Source organism: Amblyomma americanum, chromosome 9 (genome assembly GCF_052857255.1).
Source record: "Amblyomma americanum isolate KBUSLIRL-KWMA chromosome 9, ASM5285725v1, whole genome shotgun sequence".
Lineage (NCBI taxonomy): Eukaryota > Metazoa > Arthropoda > Arachnida > Ixodida > Ixodidae > Amblyomma > Amblyomma americanum.
The window spans coordinates 70,847,196-70,872,445 of record NC_135505.1 but is presented as its reverse complement, the minus strand read 5'-3'; the positions used below and the strand labels follow the sequence as shown (position 1 = coordinate 70,872,445).

The 25,250-nt window shown below is 48.1% G+C and overlaps 1 protein-coding gene across 2 annotated transcripts in view; it reads left to right on the top strand.

The window, feature by feature from the left end:
• Positions 1-25,250, top strand: part of LOC144104987 (uncharacterized) — a 108,373-nt gene that overhangs the window by 2,266 nt on the left and 80,857 nt on the right. The window contains exons 2-3 of one of the 2 annotated variants that reach the window (XM_077638207.1): positions 11,222-11,319; positions 14,297-14,495. The exons of the other annotated variant lie outside the window; for it this stretch is intronic. Coding sequence (XP_077494333.1) covers positions 11,222-11,319; positions 14,297-14,495 — 297 coding nt within the window. The remainder of the gene's footprint in view (positions 1-11,221; positions 11,320-14,296; positions 14,496-25,250) is intronic. 2 annotated transcript variants of the gene reach the window in all.

Genomic DNA, 25,250 nt, shown 5'->3' with positions numbered 1-25,250 from the left:
TCGGAATGTTTTCCAGACCCACCGTTCTGCTCTGCTTGTTTAACTAATTGATCAGGATTTGCAGTTCACCTCCGGAGTGACATCATCATCATCATCATCATCATCATCCTCATCAGCCTTACTACACCCAATGCAGGGCAAAGGCCTCTCCCATGTCTCTCCAATTAACCCTATCCTTTGCCAGCTGCATCCACCCTTTGCCTGCAAACTTCTTAATCTCATCCGCCCACCTAACCTTCTGCCGCCCCCTGCTACGCTTACTTTCTCTTGGAACCCACTCCGTTACCCTTAAGGACCAGCGGTTATCTTGCCTTCGCATTACATGCCCTGCCCAAGCCCATTTCTTTCTCTTGATTTCGACTAGGATGTCATTAACCCGTGTTTGTTCCCTCACCCACTCTGCCCGCTTCCGATCTCTTAACGTTACACCTATCATTTTTCTTTCCATGGCTCGCTGCGTTGTCCTTAACCTAAGCTGAACTCTTTTCGTTAGCCTCCACGTTTCTGCCCCGTAGGTGAGTACCGGTAAGATTATGCTGTTGTACACTTTCCTCTTGAGGGAAATTGGTAAACTGCCACTCATGATCTGCGAGAATTTGCCATATGCGCTCCAGCCCATTCTTATCCGTCTAGTTATCTCCCTCTCATGATCTGGATCAGCTGTCACTACCTGTCCTAAGTAGACGTATTCCGGCACAATTTCTAGGCTCTCGCTGCCAATTGTGAACTGTTGTTCCCTTGCTAGGCTGTTGAACATTACCTTGGTTTTCTGCATGTTAACTTTTAGACCCATCGATCTGCTCTGCCTGTCTAACTCATTGATCATGATTTGCAGTTCACCTCCTGAGTGACTCAGCAAGGCAATGTCATCAGCAAATCGCAGATTATTTAGGTATTCTCCATTTATTCTTATTCCCAACTGTTCCCAATTCAGGCCTCGTAATACCTCCTGCAAGCACGCAGTGAATAGCATTGGCGAGATCGTGTCTCCTTGCCTGACACCTTTCCTTATTGCAATTTTCTTGCTGATTTTTTATGGATGACTATTGCAACTGTGCAGTTGCTATATGTACGTATATATATATATATATATATATATATATATATATATATATATATATATATATATATATATATATATATATATATATATATATATATATATATATATATATATATATATCCATGTATTTTGATGTAATTCTCTTCTACACCCTGATTCCACAATGCCTTTATGACAGCTGACATGTCTTTTGAGTCAAATGCTTACTCGTAATCAATGAAGGCTCTATTTAGGGCATGGTTGTATTCTGCTCATTCCTCTGTCACCTGATTGATAGTGTGAGTACGATCTATCCTGTAATATGTTTTACGAAAGCTGCCTGATTAAAGTCTAAGGTTGCTCTGACTCTATTAGCGATTATCTTAGTAAATACTTTGCAGGCAACGGACAGTATGCTGATGGCTCTGTAAGTTTTCAAGTCCTTGGCGTCTCGTTTTTTAAGAATTAAGATGTTTGCGTACTTCGAAGCTCCTGATACGGCCGAGGTCATAAGGCACTGCATATAGAGGGTGTCTAGTTTTTCTAGCACAATTTCCCCTCCACCCTTCAACAGATTTGCTGTTACCTTATCCTCACAAGCTGCGTTTGCCCTTTGGATTGCTCCTAAGGCTTTCTTTACATCCTCTTATTTTCGTTACTGGCGGGATGACGCATTGTTGTGGGCTACTGTCCCTCTCAATACCGTTTTGTTTACACATGCCAATGTATAGATTTATGTAGAAGTCTTCGGCTACTTTAACTTTCTTATCTATATTTCTAATGACATTGCCGTCATTGTCTCTTAAAACATAAATCTGGTTTTTACATAAGCCTAGTTTCTACTTACAGCTTTTAGGCTGCCGCCTTTCTTTATAGCTTGCTTCATCCTCTTCATAATAAACTGCCTTATGTCGGCTACCTTTCGCTTATTTATTAACTTCGATAGCTCTGCTCTGCTAGTTCTATTCCCTCTGTAGGGTTAGACGCCATCATGCTTTGGCGTTTCTTAATCAGATCTTTCGGCTGCTGAGATAGCTTGCCGATATCCTGTCGAACTGCCATACCACCTACTTTTACTGCGCACTCCGTAATGATAGCTGTTAGATTGTCCTTCATTGTGTGAACATTAAGATTGTCTTCATCAGCTATAGCTTAATATCTGTTTTGCAGTGATATCCTGAATTCCTCAATTTTCCTGTTACCGCTAATTCGTTAATGGGCTTCCTTTTCCCTAGCTCCTTCCGCTCCCTCTTCAAGTCCGAGCTAATTGGAGACCTTGTAGCAGCAGCAGCGGCTTTACGCACCAGGAGCAGCACTAGCCGCCGAAGATAATGACGTCAAACTGCAGCTGAATTGAGCTCCCTCCTCGTTCCGGTGATACGCGCGGTTTGGCTGCACATCATCATACGTTCTAGCACTTCGGCCAGTAAATCAATCATATCCTTCATTGTGAAGGCCTCATACTGATTGGCGCGGCAATCTGGGGACCTGGACGTCCGCTCGAACACCCGCTCCTACCATGGCCAACGCCGACGACAACGCCTCCGCCATGCCCGGTGCCGGGCCTTCCAACGCAGTCTCTGCTCTGTCCCTTTGCCTTCCCCAGTTCTCGGAAGCCGATTCTCAACTCTGGCTCGCTCAAGTCAAGAGCTAGTTCACTATTGGCCGCAGCACCACCCAGACGCAGAAGTTTCATCCCGTCGCTGCGTCGCTACCAATTGAGATGACCGCCGATGTCCGCGACTTTCTCATAACTCCGCCCGCCTCGGCCTCGTATGACAAGTTGCCTGTTAGACTCATCAAGCGAACAGCTGTCTCGGAATATAGCCGCCTGCAGCAGCTCATCTCCTCCGAAGAACTGGGTGACCGCAAACTAACACACTTGCTGCGCCGGCTCTAGCAGCTCCTGGGCCACAAGGCTGAAATCTTTGACCCAGCCTTCCTGCGTGAGTTTTTCTTTCAGCGCTTGCCGTCGTCGGTCCGCCTGGTGCTTGTACCCGCCCAGGGGTTGTCTTTGAAGAAGCTCGCTGAGCTGGCGGATTCTGTCGTAAACGTTTCCTACTGCAAAATTTCTCTCGGCGAAGTATCCCAGCCTTCCACCCCGCCATCATCTCTTCCCTCCCGCGTGGACCTTCACACCCTCCGTAACGCCTTCCACGCCCAGATCACACGTCTCTCCGACCAAATCGCCGCACTGTCGACCTCCCGCTCTCTTTCGGCTTCCCGTCACCAGACCTCGCCTTCCCGACGTAGTGTTGCCCTATCTCTTCAAACCAGCAAGTGCTGGTATCACCGCACCTTTGGCGAAGCAGCGCGTCGGTGTACTCCTCCCAGTCGCTTCCAGGGAAATTTCCCACGACACCACTAGAATCGGCAAGTGGTGTCACCCCGTAGAACAGCCGCTTATTCTTCATTGGCAACTACATATCGGGCCTCCGTTTTTTTGTCGACACCAGAGCAGAGGTGAGCGTGCTCACCTGCAGCATTACATCCTCACCTTCTCGCCACACTGGCCCATCGCTACAAGCCGCAAACCTCACCCCGATCGCTACATACGGCGAACATGGTCTCACACTCTGTTTGGGCCTCCGAAGTGTTCCGCTGGGTTTTCTCGTAGCGGAAGTACGTTACCCAATCCTCGGAGCTGATTTCTTGCGCCACTACAATCTTCTGGCCAACATCTCGTGCTGGTCAAGTGTCTCGTGGACGGCGCGACAAACCTCTCTGTTAAGGGCCTCGGTCTTCGAGAACCACTTGTCAGTATACCCAGCCCACACCAATACGCCTACGAGATCCTCCTGGAAGAATACCCTTCGCTTCTCCATCCTTCGAACTCCTTACTTCCCGTCAAACACTAGATCACGCATAACATTATGCCCACTGGCCCGCCCACACACGCTCGAGCCCGTCGCCTTGCGCCAGACCGTTTACAGATCACCCGCCTCGAGTTCGAACATATCCTGGAGCTCGGCATTATCCGCCCTTCATCTAGACCATGGGCGTCCCCTCTGCACATGGTACCGAAAAAATCCCCAGGGATGGCGCCCCTGTGGCGATTACCGCGTCTTCAACAACGCTATAGTAGCAGACCGTTATCCCCTACCTCATATCGCAGATATTACCGCCGCGCTGCAGGGCGCAACAATATTCTCTAAAACCGATCTCGTCAAGGCCTACTACCAAATCCCCACAGAACCATCCGATGTTCCCAAAACTGTAATCATCAGACTATTAGGCCTCTTCGAATACCTCCGCAGGTCACTTGGCCTCCGTAACTCTGGCCAGATATTTCAACACTTCGTGGACACAGTTACAAAAGCTGTCCCCTTCTGCATCACTATATCGATGACCTACTCGTATTCAGCTGCGATACAGAGCAGCACTTGCAACACCTCCGGCAGCTTGTTAAATGTCTCTCTGATTACGGCATGATCACCAAGAGAGCAAAATGTGAATTCGGTAAGTCGGAGCTTGACTTATTTGGTCACCGTGTGAACCGCTCCGCCATCTGGCCTCTCCCATCAAAAGTCCAGGCCATCCAAGTCTTTCCGCAGCCTGCCTCAATCCGCAAGCTCTGTGAATTTCTCAGCCATATCAATTTTTATCGCCGTTTTATTCCTCGCTGTGCTACTCTTCTAAAACCATTGATAGACATTATTCAAGGCAGGAAAGCATAATCCGCATAACGGAACTGGTCTTCAGCTGCTGTGGATTTTTTCCAGGCTGCCAAAGGGAAACTATCCGACGTGACTCTCCTTGCCCACCCACGCCTTGATGCACCCCTACACCTCATGACCGACGCCTTCGACTCCGGTTTTGGAGCTCTGCTACACCAGCTCGCGGATGGTTCTCGGAGCCCTCTATCTTTTTCTCCCTCAAGCTTTCAGCTGCCGAAATCCACTACAGTACTTTCGCCCGCTAACTTATCTCCATGTACATGTCCGTGCGGAATTTCAAGCACCTCCTAGAAGGTCGGCAGTTCTACATCGTCACCGACCACAAACCACTTATTTTTGCCATCAAATCGGGGAGCGGTAAATTCTCGCCCCGTAAAATTCGTCCGATTTCATACGTGGTAGAATTCGCGACCGATGTCAGACATGTGCAAGATCTGGATACAGCCAAGGCGGATGCTCTGTTACTGCTTCCCTCGCCTCTGCTGCTCCAGTACCGAACCTCGACTTCACCGCCCTCGAATATGCACAGCAACACGATTCGGAAGTTATGGACCTTCGGAAGAACCTTCGTTCGCTGGTTCTCCGGGAAATTCTCCTCCTACGTGCCCCGTCCCCATCATCTGCGACACTTGGGCTGGCACTCCGCGCCCTTTGGTCCCCTCTGTCTTTCGCCGTCTTGTCTTTGATGCCCTGCACAAAGCATCTTCTCACTAACCGTTAAGCCTGGCCCTGCATAAACAAGGACGCGCGCCTGGGCCCGTGCCTGCCTGGCTTACCAGCAGTCTAAGACTAAGCGACACACGGCCTCTCTCTTAGGCTTGTTCCCTCCGATCTCAGCCTGTTTGGACAACGTCCACATCGATATCTTCGGTCCTTGGCCACCTTCCGCTTTACAGTCGTATCTCCTTACTTGCATCGATCGGTTTACTAGCTGGCCCCAAGCGTTCCCTCTGGTTGACGACACCAGTGACATCATCGCCAGAACCTTCGTCGCCGGCTCGGTCTGCTGGTGCGTGGTTCCCTCGACCATCACCGCTGCCCGTAGCGCCCAGTTTGAGTCTTCACTTTTCAATAACCTTATGACTTTAGGTGCAACTTTTCGAATCAGAACTACTGCTTACCATCCCACCGACAACGGTATGATCGAACGCTTCCATCATTTGATGAAAACATCCCTCAAAGCCCAACTCGACACCACCTGTTGGACTGCCTCCCTACCGCTGGTTCTGCTCAGCCTCCGTGCTACACTGAAACAAAGTCTTCGTTGCACTCCGGAAGAGATTGTCTTCGGCTCACCTCAGCGTTTTTGTGGCGAATTTTTCGAATCTACCGATACATCTACAAGTTCCAAACCAACCGATTACTTGACGCAGCTCCGCTATTTTTGCCGTTGTCTCAGAGCGCCACATCTCCGACTCCAGTGTCGACCGTCTTCACATGTTCCATACGAACTTGCGACTTGCGCGCACGTGTTTGTTCGCCGATCCGCAAGGCTCTTCAGCGCCACAACGACGGCCCCTTCCGCGTACTCGAAAGAACATGGAAGTTCTTCATCGTCGACATTTATGGGCGCACCGATATCATTTCAATCGACCACTTGAAACCAGCCTTCACAGAGGACGCCCCGCCAACTGGACCTTTATGTGGCTTTCTCTGCCCCAACCGGCCGGCTGCCCTCCCGCGCCATCTTTCTTTGCCACTCCTCAGAAGCGGAAAGTATCGTTCCGGGTCCCAGCTTCACCGGACTCCTTCACTAGCGGGGGGGGGGGGGGGGGGTCTACTGTAGCAGCAACGGTGGCTTTACGCAGCAGAAGCAGCACCAGCTGCCGTAGATGATGATGCCGAACTGCAGCTGAATTGTGTTCCCTCGTCGCGCCGGCGCCACGTGCGGTTCGGCTGCACTTTATCATACATTCTAAAACTTCAGCCGGTAAATCAATACTTTCTTTCACTGTGCCGGCCTCATACTGTTCGGCGGGACAACCTTACCCTTTTGTGGTCGCCACAACGCACATTTCCGTGGACGTCCACATCATGAACGATGCCTGTTTGAGCCTATAGTATGAAGTCGATTTCATTTTTAGTCTCACCATGGAGGCTCTTTCAGGTCCAGTTCCTGTTAACGCACTTACGAAAGAAAGCATTCATAATAGGTAAATTATTTCTATCCGCGAACTCTACTAATAACTCTACACAGCTAGTCCTAGAACCGCTCATAGTAGCCTGACGCCTGGTGCGAGCCTCCTTTTTGCCCACCTTCACATTGAAGTCGCCCATCAGTACAGTGTACTGTGATTTTACTGTGTTAATTGCCGATCCCACGTTTTCATAGAAGCGTTCGACGGTCTGGTCATCATAACTGGATGTAGGCGCTTAGTCCTGCCCCACCTTCAGCTTGTACACCCATTGAAACTAATAACAATAGCTGCCACCCTTTCGTTAGTACTATAGAACTTATCTATGTTGCCAGCTATATGCTGATTAATGAGGAATCTCACGCCTAGTTTTGTCTATCCGCTAATCCGCAATAGCACAGTATACACCCGTCCTTGAGTACTACATACACCTCACCTGTCTTCCTTACTTTACTAAGCCCTGTGACATCCGATTGAATGCCCGCTTGTTCTTCGAACAGCACTGCTAGGCTAGCCTCACATGGTCAGGATCTAGCGTTTAACGTTGCCAGGTTCTTATTCCAGTGGTGGCCTATTCGGCGATAGAGGTTCTTAGCACACTCCGCTGCGTGGCAGGTCTAACCGCCTCGTTGGTCAGTAGGTCTACAGCCGCTAGAGACTGAGGGCCGAGGGTTAATTGGTTTGTTCATAGAAAAAGCAAATGCAGCGATGGCGTAGAGGGAGAGCGTCCGCCTCGCATGCAAGAAGACCGGGGTTTTAATTCCGGTTTCGCACAATTCTCTACCGGGTTTGAAAAAAGAGCATGTCAATAAAATTGCATAACCAGGCGTGAGGCGCAGCCTGATTTCGGTGACCAGAACCGAAAATACACTCCCTCACCAGAGCAGGGGCCACCCTGCTGTAGTATTTGGCCACAACCTTCTGTGAACAAGCACATACCGTACAATTCAGTTTATTATGATACCAGTACTTCTCCGTACTACTGAGAATCCAATCATCGACTGTATTAGGCTCCTGAGAGCCCCCCAAGAACCCCTCCCACCACCAAACCACCAATTTGCCTCCCTCCACAAGCCATAAGCCGCAAGAAGGCAACGCGGGAGGAGAAATAAACAGGAACGGCGAAATCCAATACGAATACTCAGTGAGAGAGGTATAGCTTGAGAAGAAGCACGTAGTAACCATTTCGAACTATTCCGCGGCCACGTGAATTAAGAGCCCGGCTGGAGAGCTTTCTCACAAAGTGGCCGCTTGTGCCCAGAAGCTGGATCAGCGGCATAAGTTCCGGATGCAGTTTCAGTGGCCAAGCTTTTTTTTTTAAGCGACAAGCTACTGGACACGATTTCTTTCCGAACTGATTGAGTTTCACGCTGCTATTGTGGCGGCGCGAAGGAAGCGTCGGTCAGCCGATAGGGTGTCGGCATGGCAAATGTTATCGCGCCTTGTTTGTTGAATGCTATGGCTTTCTCCTCTAGGGGAGCCTTGCGCCTGCAGAAGGGTAGCAGAGGCGCTGTGCTGCTGATAGTGGCCACTGTTCAGGCTAATACCCGAGGAGACAGATTTAAAGCTCAGGCATCCAGGAGGACGAGTAAGAAATTCGAATACAACCAGCGGTTCTTTGCACTCGGCTTAGAAGGATGGACGCATTGTTTTTGTTTACTTCTGCAGACAGGGCAACCACACGTGTCACCACACCGTCGTAATGTGCTCGCAACGTAGCGGCAGCGCTATGTGGTGACGAGGGCGGCTTGAGGAAAAATGCTGCTCCAGCAATATAGTTTGAATTTATTGCCTAACACTGGTGTGCGAAAAAGGCATCCTGTGTGTATACCGGCCTGGATTCTTGAACCCACAAATTTTGTTCTTTTTGTTGGCTTAAATATGCAGCTTGTTTACCGTGACGAAAGCTTTCTTTATACGAGGGAACCGTTTCGTGCTCGTTTAAGCAGAGATAGTGGTGCCTGAACTTACTGGGAGACGAAGGTATTTTGCATTTTTCAAGCTCGTAGTGCGAAACAATGATTTTAGACAACAGTGAAGCGGGAAGGAGGAAGGCGCCATTAAAGTGCTCATCCGACATTGAATCCACAGTGACTCGCGACAGGCAGTTTTATTTTGGAAGGCTTGCGCCAAGAATTGTGAATCATACTGATATCGAAATTGAAGTGCCCGGGTCTCAGGTTTCAGCGATAAAACAAGCAGAGCCAAGGAAACTTCTAGAAGATATAAAAACAGGTGAAGATCCGTGAAAAATTTTAACGAGCATCCTGCTCGTATAAGCGAATGGCATATGCTATAAATCTTTCGAGTCCCTCGGTCCCTAGAAAAGCACAGGACCTAAATCCGCAAACGTTCCATCTTGTTGGTGCCTTACTTGCGCTTTGCGTTTGTTCTATTTCAGTGGTGGGGCAGGTTGCACGCATTGCAGAACAGCTTTGAATGCTGCTGTCTTGCCACTTCTCATCGCAACATCGCTGCTTCGTTTGCTTGGTGTGTGCCGTGCTGGTATTCGTTGAAATGTCCTAAAGAATCATCATAAGTACTCAAGCGCACATTTATGCGGACTTGCTTCTTTTCTGCATTTTCAGGAAATTGCGACACTAGCCGCCTCTTTGCGGGACAGGTCTACTCCTCTACGATCACTGTTTGGGCAAAACAATCTGGTCTTAAGTAATGCTTCATTTTTCTTGCTTTAGTGTTATATCCGAGGATAAAAATACCTAGAGAACATTCAGAAGACGTTTAGTAAAATTTATAGGTTCCAAATTAAGGCACTGGGTCCTTTCAGTAAGGAGGACAAATTCACCACATCAAGCCAGCCAGAACTGCATTCATAACGCGCTGGAAGGCTGCTGCTAAGGTAGCCTCAATGAATTTATCGAGAACTCTATGAGGCTATCTGGCTTGACTACGCCGGTTGGCCCTTGTTCTCATTATTTAAAATCGGTCTGCTTTTGGCGCTCTAGAGATCCTCTGTTCTGCACTGCGTAGCGTTCCAGAGTGCGCTGTGTTTTGTCGATTCGGGGTGCAGGCAGGTGTCCGTCAAATCGCTGCTGTTCTGTTGGAGAGCTTTAAAGAAGCGCTATGGCCTCCTTCCTTTCTTAAGACGAGGCTCTCGCCTTGTGGCCATCTTTTCAGGTGGTGGAGGTTGCAGCGCGTCTCGCCAAAGACAAGTGGTAGCGGCTTTTGCAGATCAGTGTGGTGTATTGGTCGATGCTGACTAAGTGGCTTTCTTAAGTTGATTGTCGAAACGTGCCGTAGGAGTAAAGCAGCAGTGATAATTTTGAACTGGATTCCCCAGTTCAAGTGCGATGGCAGTACACACAGGCGGCCTTTCACCACAGGACATGATATCAGCGCCCAGAGGAAAGACAGGTGTGAAGAGTGAGAGTGGGCCCCAGTGTCAATTGTTTCGTCGTCGCTTGGCACTTTTTTGTTGCCACTGTGACAATTTCATCTGATCGAGGGTCGTTCGACTAATGCTGAATTGTTTTCTCTTCTCCTGGGAAAATGTTTCTTTTGCGAATGGGTGGAAATTTGCTATCACCACAGATGCTCCAATGAAAACTGTGATGATGCACTGGAGGTGTGATACGTTCCATAAAATTCTACCACGGTTGATTTAGTTTATCGATTTGGAGGAGAGAATATTCATGTTCTCAACTTGTCTTCGGCACCAACCCTACTAAATTGTGTGTAGGCTTGGAGGGTCTTCTATTTGGATCACGGCACATTTGGATTGGCTTTAAAGCATTAACATACCAAAGCGAGCCAGCCTGTGAGGGACACCGTAGTGAAGTGCTCAGGATAACTTCAACCACGGTGGGTTCTGTAACATTATCGATACCGCCGAGCGCTACCACTGAGCTTCCATCGAAATGCGACCATCGCAGGCGTGATTGAACCTGACGCTTTCGTGTACTGTACGATGCCAGTGCACGTAAAAGACCCTATATGGTTGAAATTATCTAGAGCCCAGTAATACAGCGTTCCTCATAGCGTTAATCGCTTTCGGACGTTAATCTTATAAAGCCAAAGCGATTATGCATATTCCTATTCGCCTACTCTTTCAAACGCAAGTTTTTTCAATACAGAATTAGTGATTCTTCTATCATGTTTGACTGAACGTCTGTTTTGTAGTATGTTTTATGCCTTTTCTCACATAAGTATTAAGGAGCCCTTATTATGTTATTTTTGTCTGTTTATCGTATATAGTGAAGGTATATTTGTATTGTTTCGATTCAGCGCGCTGCCGCTTGGTCTGGTAATCACGTTTTACATGCAATTTATTCGCGTGCCAGGAAGAAGAGCGGCAGAGATATTAAAAAAAGTAGCAAATGCATAACGACCATTGCTCTCAATTACAGAACCTGAAGGACATCACTAGCGAGACTTCATTTCCAAGGCCTGGGCCAAAGGCAGTGGGCTTCACGTTTCGTGTGTTCGCATACTGCGTATCATTAAAGTAAGTCCCTTATAGTCATTTGGATACCAACAAGGATTCCGATATAATAGAAATACAGAGATCATGTTGTCGCGTCTCCTAAGTGTGAATATTGAATGGCAAAAACAGTGCATTTGTTTTGTGACTGCCTAAACAAAAACTCCCGCCTTTTCCTCGTCATGTTTCAGTTTTCAATGGTAAATTGTAGCTCATATTTAGGCCCACTTATGCGTTGGTAACGCTTGACAAGTATACATACGTGGTGATGAAGCGCGCCACTTTTATGGTGTGCACTTTTCAGGTGATTATGAAGACCTTGAAAACAAAAGGGGAGTTTGAGCGGATAAATGCGATTGAGGTTATATGAGATTTCTTTTGCCTGCTTAAGGCACGTGTACAAAAATAACAGACAGTGGTGGTATTGAGTGATTTCTCAAGATAGCCGAGAAATTATCGCAAGAAAGCATTGAATTCAGTGCCTTAAGTTCGTGAACTGAGCGATTTCCTAATTATGTGCTTGCTCATTATCCTGCAAAAGTTTCTGCAATTATGTTTCGTACCATTGTCTGCTTGACATGGCAAGCTATTCTTAGAAGCGAGCAAAGTCCAAACAGTGGCACTTGAATTTTTTTTTGTACCGCCGATGCATTTACAAACTCTCGAATGTCGAATTAGAAATGCCGCTTCTTCACTTTAAATGTCCGCCAACGTACGTAAAACCATTTAATATTAATCTCAGAATCATAGCACGGCTACTAAACGAGTTGTCGCTGAGAGTGTTGCTACGTAATTTTCACCGCATTCAGCTGCACAGTGGCGGCCGGCTGACACGCTCGTCTGCCTGACGGCAAAAATAAGCATGTTTTTTTACTCCTAAAACTGTGTTAGTTGAACTGAAAACGCGGTGTTCCTGTGTAGTGAATCTAAAATGATATGGCTTGATGCCTTACGATGCTAATGATCTGGACGTAGGGCATTCCTATTTAGCCTAGTATTCGCTCGAAAAAAATCGCGACTGCTGCAAGGAAATAAACACAGGCGATTTGCACCACGCCTTGTTGGCGCGAGAGGGATTCAAAGAACCTCTATTGGTATCGTAACCACCGTAGTGTCGTAGTGGCTAAGAAATTTGGCGGCTGAGGGTGAGGTTAACTGAACCTGACTGATGAATACTGGTTGACTTAAAATCAAGAAAACCGTGTCTACTGTCCAAGAAAAGTTCGTGTGAAAGGACACCCGACATTTTGAATTAATTCAGGAGGATGCACAACGAGGTTTCGTAAGCCCATGTACAGTTTATGGACGATTCATATCCCATTCCAACACCATAGTATCACTGTCATCAGTATTGATGTAAACTTAAGGCAGTCAATGTGGAATGAAACACGAACCGCGCCCAAGAACAAATACAATTTTTTCAGCTGCGCTCTTTCAGGTGCAGTATCAAAATAACCTAACTCTACAAAGTAAATATTTTTTGTCTGGTCGCACCATAATGTTTGGGAACAAAGTAGAAAAATATAGCATGCGAGTGTTCATGTTTTACTTATTTTACTATACGTAAAGTTCTTGTACGTCCCTAGTGGTGCGCGGTGTCTTTGCAGCGATTTAATATTATATTTTCAGTTAACCACATCAGCAGCTACTGAATATCTGGTGTCCAGTTAGCCACATATAGGAGTTATTCTCAAACTTCTGAACCACGGTTGTCGCCAGACATCGCTCGTTACGTGTGGGACAGAGGTTGATCAAATTCTTCTTTGCTAAAGGAAGGTGGCTCCAACAGCATGAGACTGCGGCAGTAATATGTGGTGGCCTCCACGTTGCCTTAAAAAGCTCAATCCAACTGAGATTCCTTATGCCGACACCTTGGTATAAGGCTGAGAGCCGGACTATTAACACGGTGTGAATCCTTCTGCAGTACACCGCTTTCGTTAGAGAGAGACAAAGGGCGTTTTATTTCGGGAATGAACGCCTGAACGAATCAACCAAACAAATCCGCTATTTGTTTTATTCTGGACGCTTTACTAAAAAAATTACGTAGGAACGCTATCGAAGTTCAGTGAATTTCTTGAGCAAATTCGTTTCTGCTATTATTTCACGGTTCCTTTCTCTGGGTGTTAGAGGGCAGTGTGCAGCTGGGGTTGAACACTAGCGCGACCAAATTCTTGCGACAGCCGAACTACTCATTAAAAACGACGCGCGTATAAAGGGCGCTCTTTAAAGGAAACGAATAAAGTACCTCCGCCTATTCTGAATCGGCTATGGCTTCGAAAAAAATCCTCAGCGGTATAGCTTTACGCCACATACAATAGTCCCATCGAAACAACTGGCAGTATAAAAATAAAACTATTCATCGCAGAAAGAAATAGATATCTCAATGCCTCTCTTGATTTGTCGTCTGAAATAAAAGACGCCGCTGTATACAAAAGTGACCGAGTAGCCACAGATCAAAACAGGTCACCCGCGTTGTCCCATGGATGAAGGAACGAAGCGCCTTAAGGCATCATCTTTGCTCCGCTATGCTCCGCTAGAGAACGCAGACCGAGTGGGCTTGGAAGGGACAGGATTCCTTGCGAGAACCTATAAACTGAGTGGTATGTCCTTTCTTCCACCTTTACGATTGCATTCCGAGGCGAAAGAATTGTCGCAGTAGATATTGTTGCTATGCGATAGGGGCTATAACGTTATAATTAGAATCATACTCTCGCCATTTATTCCTCGCTGTGATCCGACGCTCTGTTCGCTCATAAATGCAGAACCATGCAGCATGCCATTTAGTTTTCGGCACTATCATCTCATAATCACGTCCAGCGACATCATTAGGACGATTTTATTTATCACTTGTATGGTCACCAGCTAAGACATCACATTTAGCGCCTTCAGAAGAACACTTTGGCTGAACCACAAGGCGCTTGGAAGCCTCTCTTTACGTAACACCTGACTCAATCTACTCTGCATAAATTGAAGCAAGTTTTTTTTTCTTCACTGCTTTCAGCGGCTGGACAGAAGTGAAGCTAGACTACCAAGACACGTTCCGCGTGTCGGCGAGGGTGCGTACTGGTTTTGGAGGCCGGGTTGACGCCCCGACAAGAGGAAAGACCAACTCTTCGACTACAATCAGAAGTAACATATATATAAAGGAAGGACAATTCTTTTCGCTCGCAGTTAGACTAGAGAACGAGAAACTTTTGAAGGTATGGTATTTGAATGGTACGTTTATAAAAACGTCGCGTCATTTGAAAATGAATCTACCATATATGATGTGAACCACCAGCAGTGCCTGTTAAACAAAAGTAAGGCATTGGTCTGTGCTGGTCTTCATCCTTCGATCCAAAAATATGCATTAACGATGACCTCATCACTAGCTACAAAATACGCTGATTGTTGTGAAATATTTTATGTGACCGCACAAGAACCTCATTGGCGCTGAAAGTCGTTTTCGACTGTCGGCATTGATATCACATGCTTTCCTACAGTGTCCTGTTCTTTGTAGCAGCGATCATGATATATGGTCACAGAACAGATGCAGCAGTTTGCACTGAACAGAATGATCGAGAAATAAGAATAGGAATTCCGCAAAACAGCTTAATGGGGCGTGTAAAGCAGCCTACAATGAAAGAAACGATAGCAAAAACTTTTCATGGCGAAAAATGCCACCGTTTTGTGACAAACATAATTTAATTTACTCAGTAAAGCTTTGTAGCAAAGCGCTACCCAGTCACAGTTTATTTGCACGATAGATAAGAGGCGTCGTGCTCGAGATACAGACTGTTCCGAATACAAGACGACCTGGTCATGAGCACAGACACCGCACTTTCCACAGTAGACAGGAGCAGTGCTATGAAATATCACAAGCAGAATGAACAGATTCAAGCCACCGGGTTCTCATAACATCTGATGCCCCGCCGCGGTGGCTCAGTGGTTAGGGCGCTCGACTACTGATCCGGAGCTCCCGGGTTCGAACCCGACCGCGGCGGCTGCGTTTTTATGGAGGAAAAACGCTTAGGCGCCCGTGTGCTGTACGATGTCAGTGCACGTTAAAGATCCCCAGGTGGTCGAAATTATTCCGGAGCCCTCCACTACGGCACCTCTCTCTTCCTTTCTTCTTTCACTCCCTCCTTTACCCCTCCCTTACGGCGCGGTTCAGGTGTCCAACGATATATGAGACAGATACTGCGCCATTTCCTTTCCCCCCAAAACCAATAAAAAAAATAACATCTGATGCTGTCATCTACCCTACAACGTCAATGTGTTGTAAGGTGTGGTTCTTAAGATACTAACCCGAGTTTAACAAACAGAAATGTTGTCAGAGAGACTAAAAATCAAGAAAATTTTGGTTTGAGACATAAATTTCACCCATTCAATCAGGGGCATTTCGTGGATAGACCGCAGTGTTTTAAAATCGAGGAGAAATACAGCCACTTTAAACGCGCAGAGTTCGGGATTCAAAAGGAAGTACAGTCGCGAGCAAAAAAGATTAGCACCACTGACGGGCCACAGGAGCGGCCGATAGCAACGCTTCGCGCGAGCACGCCATTATATAAAAAGTGTCAACTGTGAATGCAAAGCATGGCGCCTCGCCAGACGCATGATGCGATTTTCACCGCTACGTGGACGTCATCACCATAATCGTTTTTACTCGCTACTGTACACTGGAGCCATAACATTCGCTACTTGTGTATGTGCTTTGGGATGTTGAAAACGCATTAATAATGTTCTTATATGCAGAAGACACTGCACTAGATCTCTAGATATCCCACGACTGGGCTCGGGACGTAAAAAATTTTCGGCGGGTGACACAGATTTCAACGTAATGAAAAAAGTCCCAACATTACATAATCCCAGAAAATAAAGCTTATGCTTTTCAGCAACCCGCCGAAATAAGTTGTATTAATTGAGCCGCTTGTCTTAAATCATTCGTATTGCAATCCTTGCGTAGTTGTTACATTGCATTTGGAGCAGTGGCCAAGTATCTTGGGTTCATTTATGTGACCTTTCATCGAAAACAGTGGCGTGAAGTACTTGTGTAGTGGACTCAGAGCTGCTTTAGAACCTTAGAGATACAGCCATATTCAACGTAAGGGTAACACAGATGTCATTAGGTGAATCAGTATAACTTACTGTATTACACCATATGGAACTTTCTTTTACTACAGAATTAAAGCTGTAAATTCTAGAGGCCCGTGTACTCTGCGATGTCAGTGCACGTTAAAGAACCCCAGGTGGTCAAAATTTCTGCAGCCCTTCACTACGGCGTCTCTCATAGCCTGAGTCGCTTTGGGACGTTAAACCCTCATAAACCAAACCAGAATTAAAGCTATATATTGCATAAAAAATAACAATAAAACGATGCCTACCAGTACAGGGTTCGAACAGGCTATAAAGAATGACAATACACATTACTCGGGAATCTCAAGTTGTAGGAACGATTTCATTGCTCTTTGCTCGCACGTTGTCAATTTGGTAAAGATTTGAAGACATCTGTTTATAAAAGTTTAGCCTTATTAAACATTGAAAAGTACCTTAAATCCCAATGCAATGAAATTTATGAAAAAAACCGACTGTCTTTCACGGTCTCATATAATTAATGCGTTATATGAAGAATTTCGCAATCCCTCATCAAAATGAACAATGGTAGCGGAGAAAAAGATAACCTGCTTATCTTCGCAAAGCGATATCCGAGAGTTCATGATATGAACAAATTAGGCGTTGTGATGAAGATGAGGACCCAGACAAAGCAGATGACTCGTGAAAACGAAGAAGATGGCCCTTCGCGTCAGCCGTATTGCTATCGCGACGTGTGTCTGTGCCCGACCTGGTTGGGTATGTGCCAGCAACGTCTGAGGCCTTCCTTCCTTCCTTCCTTCCTTCCTTCCTTCCTTCCTTCCTTCCTTCCTTCCTTCCTTCCTTCCTTCCTTCCTTCCTTCCTTCCTTCCTTCCTTCCTTCCTTCCTTCCTTCCTTCCTTCCTTCCTTCCTTCCTTCCTTCCTTCCTTCCTTCCTTCCTTCCTTCCTTCCTTCCTTCCTTCCTTCCTTCCTTCCTTCCTTCCTTCCTTCCTTCCTTCCTTCCTTCCTTCCTTCCTTCCTTCCTTCCTTCCTTCCTTCCTTCCTTCCTTCCTTCCTTCCTTCCTTCCTTCCTTCCTTCCTTCCTTCCTTCCTTCCTTCTGCCCTCGGATTGTTCTCGCCGCTGCTTCCTTCCTCCCAGCTCTTTTAAATAAACCCCCGCCTTACATTTGGTGGACGTGCTGGGTAACAGCCCTGGAATTGCGCAACCGTACTCTCCCGCCACCTGCGATGCCTCACGACGTTCAACATCAAGCCGTGCAAGTGGGCCCAGCTGTTACCTGCGCCGGCTCTCTTCGCCAACGGGACCCGGCCATCTTCAGTGGGATCGATGAGCAGGATGTCGAAGATTGGCTCACGTCTTACGAGAGGGTGAGCCGTTACAACAAATGCGACGATGCCACCAAACTAAATAACGTAATTTTTTATCTCAGCGGCGTGGCGAACCTGTGGTATCGGAACCACGAGGTGGACATTCGTACCTGGTCTGCTTTCAAGACAACCTTCTCCGAAGTGTTTGGTCGTCCTGCTGTCCGGAAACTCCGCGCCGAGCAACGCTTGCGTGAACGGTCTCAGCTGGTCGGCGAAAGCTTTACCAGTTACATCGAAGACGTCATTGACCTATGCAAGCGTGTCAACCTGAACATGTCAGATGCTGACAAGATTAAACACATTTTGAAGGTTGTTGACGACGAGGCCTTTCAGATGCTGGTAGCGCGGGACTTGCGCACCGTTGCTGAAGTCGTCACCCTCTGCCAAAGCTTCGAGGAGCTGCGGAAGCAGAGGCTCCTGACTCGACAGCACCTTCGACAGGTTGAGTCGCTTGCTGGACTAACACCAGCACCTGACTCCTCATCACTGCTGCAACAAATCAATGACTTTGTTCCGGAAGAAGTGGCGCGTCAGCTTTCTCTTCTGCCGAACCCTACAGGGCAAGCTCCAGATTTGGCTCCGGACCTTCGACACGCCATCCAAGAGCAGGTTGCCGAGGCTCTTCCGCCCGCCCATCCGCCAGCACCTGTCGCCGCTCCGCTGACATACGCGGACGTTGTCGCCCAGACGCCGCCCCCTATGGCCGCTCCGCTGACATACGCGGACGTCGTCGCCAGACCTCGACCGCATACCTATGCTTTTGCCTCCAACACCTGCGCGAGCGGTGGCTCTTTCTCTTCGGCCGGCTCCGCGACTCAGCAATCCCTGGCGCGCCATCGACAACCGGCCTATCTGCTACAATTGCGGCTTGCCTGGTCATGTCGCCCGGCTTTGCCGCCGCCGTCTCGCAGTCTACGCCCCCCCTCCTCCAGCTCCCGCGTACTGGCCTTCCACGAGTCAGTACTCCGGATCTGCTGAGCCGCCGTCTAGTCGTCCTTTTTCTCCTGACCGTTCAGCCCTTTCTGGACGCCGTTCACCTTCACCGAGGCGCCGCTCCGTTTCTCCTATGCGACGTCGCCCCAATCTCCCTCAGGAGGAAAACTAGGTGCCGCAGTTCCTGAGGCGAGAACTGCGTCCCCGTCGAACTTTCCAAGGCCTCACATATCTCCTGCTAATCTGATCGAAATTTCTGTCGAGGGAATTACTGTCTTGGCCTTTGTGGACACCGGTGCTACGATTTCTGTTATGGACGAAAAGTTTTTGTAGTTCCTTGAAGAAGGTAAAGACGCCGATTGCTGGACTCTCGCTCCGTACGGCCAGCGCTAAGCACATCAAGCCGTCCGCAGCGTGTACCACACGAGTTGTGATTCAGGACTCCCTCTACACGGTAGAATTCGTCGTGCTGCCTTCCTGTTCCCATCCTGTTATTCTGGGCTGGGATTTCCTTTCCGTCCCTGAAGCTATCATCGACTGTGCTCGAGCGGAAGTCGGGTTCTCTTCTCTGCCCAATAATTTTCTGGACGCTACTCCTCCAGTTGCCTGTGTTAAAGCCCTCGCCGCCGAAGACATCGACATTCCCCCGTGCTCTTCCGTTCTTGTACACTTGTCTTGCGACGCTATCGGTGCCGTCACTATCCTCTTTACTACAGGCCATACTTTTCTGCACCGCAAGTGTCTCCCTCTGCCATGCGCCGTACTGACTGTGTCCGCTGGCCTTTCGATACTGTTGGTTTCTAACACGTTTTCCTGCCCTACCGCTCGGCACTTTGGTGAATGCCTCGGCAGTGTGCAGCCCATCGCATCTCTGCTCATCCGCGAGGAGACCGACGATACACCGCTCCTCGCCATGAACGCGCTCAGCCCTCCTGCCTCTACGCCAGATCGCTCTTCTACCGAATTGTTCTTGCGCTCCATCGACGCTGATCTTCCCCTGCCGCACAGAACACAGCTTCTCGACCTCCTTCATCAATTTCGCTCCTCCTTCGACGCTCACCAGACTTCTTTGGGCCGAACTTCCACTGTCACCCATCGCATCGACAATGGCGCCCACGCGCCGCTGCGGCAGCGCCCCTATCGTGTGTCTCCAACCGAGCGCCAGACTATTACAGAGCAACTCGACCAAATGCTTAAAAACGGCGTCATTCAGCCCTTAAGTAGCCCTTGGGCATCGCCTGTGGTCCTTGTGAAAAAGAAAGATGGCTCCATACGCTTCTGTGTCGATTACCGCCGCCTTAATAAGATAACGCGCAAGGATGTGCATCCGCTCCCCCGCATAGATGACGCTCTGGACTGTTTGCAAGGGGCGGAGCTCTTTTCCTCCCTCGATTTACGTTCTGGGTACTGGCAGGTACCCATGGAAGCGGCCGATCGTCCCAAAACTGCTTTTGTGACACCCGACGGATTGTATGAATTTACTGTGATGCCATTCGGCCTTTGTAATGCCCTGCTACCTTCGAACAGATGCTGGACACCATTTTACGTGGACTCAAGTGGAATATGTGTCTATGCTATCTCGACGATATTGTCGTCTTTTCCCCCGACTTTGAAACCCATCTATCCCGCCTGAAGCACGTTTTGACCTGCCTTTCTGACGCTGGTCTGCAGCTCAACTTAAAGAAATGCCGTTTTGCAGCGCGTCAGGTGAGAATTTTAGGACACGTTGTCGCTAAGCAAGGCGTTCATAACGACCCAGCTAAACTTCGCGCTCTCGCAGACTTTCCCAAACCCACTTCCATCAAAGATTTGCGCAGCATCTTAGGTCTGTGCTCTTACTTTCGGAGGTTTATTCGCAACTTTGCTTCGATTGCTGCGCCTTTAACACAACTGTCCGGCAGTTCCGACTTATCGATGTGGTCTCCGGCGTGCGACGATGCGTATAACACCTTGCGCCACCTCCTCACAGCGCCGTCCATACTGTGCCATTTCGACTCGACCGCTCCTACCGAGGTCCACACGAACGCCAGTGGTGTCGGCCTCGGCGCCGTACTCGCCCAGCGCATCTGTGGTTTTGATGAATACGTTGTTGCCTACGCAAGCCGCGCACTTACGAAGGCTGAAACTATTTACTCCGTAAGCGAAAAAGAGTGTTTGGCCATCGTATGAACCCTTGCCAAATTCCGCCCGTACCTCTATGGCCGCTCTTTTGACGTTGTGACGGACCATCATGCGCTTTGTTGGCTTTCTTCCTTGAAAGACCCATCCGGTCGCCTTGCCAGGTGGGCTCTTAGTCTGCAAGAATATGACATCCGCGTTGTCTATCGTTCCGGCCGAAAGCATCAAGACGCTGATGCCCTGCCCCGCTGCCCACTTCCAGCTGAGATCGCCAGCCTTTCCACCTCTGACGTCTCCCCGTCGTCCCTTCACATTAGCGACATGCCCTCAGCGCAACGTACTGACCCCTGGATCGCTTCTCTTCTCGACTTTCTCTCCAACCCCACGGCTGCTTCTCAATCCCGTGCTCTCCGCCGCCATGCTTCCCACTTCGTGATTCGCGATAACCTCCTCTATCGCCGGAACTACAGCACCGACGACCGCAAGTGGTCACTCGTTATTCCTCGCCACCTGCGCACGAACATATGCGCCTATTTATTGGCTACCCTTATAGACGGAGGCAGAAATTGCTCGCTCCGAGCGAGGTGTTGCAACGGCCTCTGATGGCCGGGATGAATCAGTTTCTGGACCACCTCCTGGTCAACTCCTTCTGCTTCCGACGCTGCCGTCTGACGAAAGTATGCGTTTGTGTGTTTTCTTGCACGGTGACACCTCGAAGCGTCCCAATCGAACAGAATACTTTCTTCAACCATTAGAAGAGGACGGCGTCCTGAAGGATGGATGTCAGCGGCATTGGTGCTTACCAGATGAGCCACCTCTGGCTCGTGGTTTTCCGCACCCAGGAGGCGAAGGACGGTGTACATGCGGCCGGGAGCGTAAGTGCGAAAGGCGGCTACTGTGCCATTATTGACCTTGGTCGAAAGGAGTTCAAGGTGAAGATTAGCTGGGTGCCATTCCAAATATCCAATGAGACCCTTCGGAAGGCTCTGAGCGAGTTTGGAGAAGCGATGGAAATTCGGCATGAGGAATGGAATGTTCCAGGATTTCAATCAGCTGAGTCAACAACACGCGTCCCTAGAATGATGCTTAAGAGGGGTTCACGGTGGAGGAGCTGCCGGATCTTTTCAAGTTCTACGGGGGCATCGTCCTTGTTGTTTTGCCCGGTAGGGCAACTGTTTGTCTCTGCTGTCGCAGATGCGGTCATATCCGCTGCGACTGCCAGACGCCTCGCTGCATTAAGTGCGGAGTCTTTGGTCATGTCCGTGAGGACTGCATACGTACGTAGGCCAATGTGACAGAGGCCGCCTCAGAGGGCTGTGACGATAAAGAGGACATAATGGACATCGAAGAAGCTGAAACGGCGGCCCCTGTTGACTGACGGAATAAGAGTGCGTCTGGGTAACAAGGAAACGTCCGTGACGAAAATGCGAAAGCATCGAGCGAGACGCCTAACGAGCAAGGTCCTGTGAACAACGCGACTTAAACACAGCCGATGAGCGACCAGGTGTCTGCCATGAACACCGAAGCGGAGTCCGTCCAGGATGACACGGCATCACAAGATGACACCTTCGGCCTGGCTAAGCGTTCCAAGACGGTGTTGCCATCCCCTTCACAACCTTCCACCGAGGTCAGGTTGCAACGCCTCGAGCGCCATTGGCGCAGAGCCACCGGGGCCAAAGGAAAGCATGTGCCCGAGTCTCGGTATTCGTCCGCGTCTACCGTACGCAGCGCAAGGCGCGCTGATTAATCATTCCTTCTCATGGGGTAAGGGGCACGCCTGCTAAGCCACCTGTATCCTGTTCGTGCTCACGATCTTCAGCGTGGCTTGTCTTCCGTCAAATTTATAATGTTGCTCGTTAAACGGGCGTGCACTAGCAGCTAGGCGTAAACAATGCCAGCTAACACGTTTGTTGTGCCAGAAAGACCTTGACATTCTTGCAGTACAAGAAACAAAGATGGAGTGTGAGAGCGCGACGGACGCTGTGGTTGCGCAGTTTAAGTCGCGTTATATCGTGCGTGCTAGTCATGCAGTGGGTACATTAGCGGGCTGTGTTCTGTTAATTGAGAACTTTCTTGGTATCGAAAAACAAGCAGAGGTGTGTAGCGATAACTACATCTTCGAACCGGTTCCATTTAGCGATCACTGTTGGGTCATATTAATCATGGGAAAGAACCTCTCACCTCAAGCGAAATTCAACGGGGACTTGTAGAAGCTCAATTGAAAATTATTAAAGGACAATACGTTTCTTTAGAAGCAAGGAACGTGTTAGAAAAACATGGTTGAGTTATGAGAAAAGTTGGACAGAAAAGTGGGAGGTATTTAAAGCTGACTTCAAAATGAGGGCTATCGAAAGGTCGTTGAAATCAAACACTCTGAAAAAGCTGAGCAAAAGAACCCAAAACAGACGTTGAAAGAACTAATTGTAGAAGCAATTAGAGCTCCGGGTCTATACACTGATCTTATCAGCGTAGTTAAAGATAAGCTTCAGGCTATCGGTGTGACCAGGTTTCTGGGAGCCTCAATCTGAACGCGAACGAATCGCTTGCTGGCAGATGATATGCCCAGTTGGCGCAATTTGATGACAGAAAAAAGATATTCTAGAAGGAAAGATATCAAAGAACTTTGAAAACACTCTGACGGACGATCTGAAGGTGATAAGGGGGGCTTTCAGTCAGTATTACCGTGATTTTTTCGCTTCCAAATCGGCGGATGTACAGGCCTTTCAGGCTGAATTTTTAAATCTATTACCCCAACTGACCAGGGAAGACACTGATATCCTGTCTGCTGACGTATCAACAGCGGAATTGGAATACGCTATTGATGATCTTCACTTGGGGAAATCGCCAGGTCCTGATGGGATAGCGGCAGAAGTTTATAACGAGTTCAAATGCGAATTTTCTGTCGTTTTAGAACGCGTTTACGAAGAGTCCTTTAGAATGGCTTTTTTACCATCGTCATTTTCTCGTGCGCATACAGCACTATACCGAAAACTGACAATCCTGCTAACCTTGAGCAGGTTACTGGTTATCGGCCGATAACGCTTACTAATGTTGATTATAAGATTTTTATGAAAGTATTAGCCAAACGTTCGCAGTCAGTTATGGACATCTTGGCCGGCCCCCACCAGACGTGTGGAATTCAAGAGCGGACCATCTTCACGAATGTTAATGTCACTCGAAGTTTACTGGAATGCTGTGACGCTGACTTTAGGCGAGTAGCCATGTTGCAGGTTGATTTAGAGAAGGCCTTTAACTGTGTATGTCATGACATTCTTTTTAAAAACGTGGAATGTGTCTTGGTTGGGGAAGTAATGTTAAAAAGGGTTAAAATGGCTTATATTAACTGTATCACGAATCTGGTTCTTAACCGAGAGCACACGGACAGAATTGTCGTGAGAGCATTCCTACGGCAAGACTGCCCATTGTCACGGCTACTTTTCGCTCTGTACCTGGAGCCACTTTGCAGAATGTAACAAATAACAGCTCTATTCGTGGTTTAGAAATAGGAGCATGTGAAGTCTTGGCTTATGCCGATGATGTGGCAGTTTTATGTAGCGATCACAGCAGCATAGAACATGCGATGTCGGTTGTTCGCAGGTTTTGTGATGTAACCAATAGCGTAGTTAATCTGGACAAATGTGCGGGCCTTTAGCATAGGAACTCGACATCCCTCCTTTGTTTCATGCAAGTGTAAAAAGGTCACAAGTCTCTTCCAAGTACCTAGGTGTTCCTCTTGACAAGTATCGAGATAAACGATGACTTTTGGAAGGAGAAATTTCAAGAACTGTCCACGCGTACACAGAAACGGTCGGGAGAAGAACTGTCCATTTTCGCGCGCGCAAACATAAGTAGTGTATACCTGGTTTCAAAACCGTGCTATTTACTGCAGGTCCTTTTGTGCTCTCGACTTAAGATTCATAAGTTTCATCGTCTCTTTGCCGTTTTTGTTTGGCAGTGATCATGGAAGAGTACTAAACGTGATAATTTATTTCTGCGTTTGAGAAAAGGGGGTCTTCCTTTGCCAAACTTATACCCGAGGCAGGTGGTGTCAATATTTGTTTATTCGAGAACAACGCCACCCTTTCCTGCGGACTTTTATTCAAGTGAGGCTTTCTTCGATTTGGCCGAACTATGTTATTTCCACTGTAGATGGGATGCGATACAGTGCAAGTATATTTTTGAAAGAAGTGGTCTTTGCTTTCCACTTTCTGAATGCTTGGTTCCGTTTGGGATACCTTTGAAATGTCACGCTTAGGAAATTGCTGAAAGATTTGCTTGACTACGTCTTCCCTGAGCCAATATATCGATCTCTGTAGAGTGGAGGCCAAGGAGGAAATGTTTTATAAAGAGTAAGGAAATTGGTAGTTCCAGCGGGTGTGAAGACGTTTTTCTTCAAGTTGCGCACTGGTACGTTGCCGGTTAAAACAGAGGAGAATGGATTGTTTTTACCATGGGGTGCTGACTG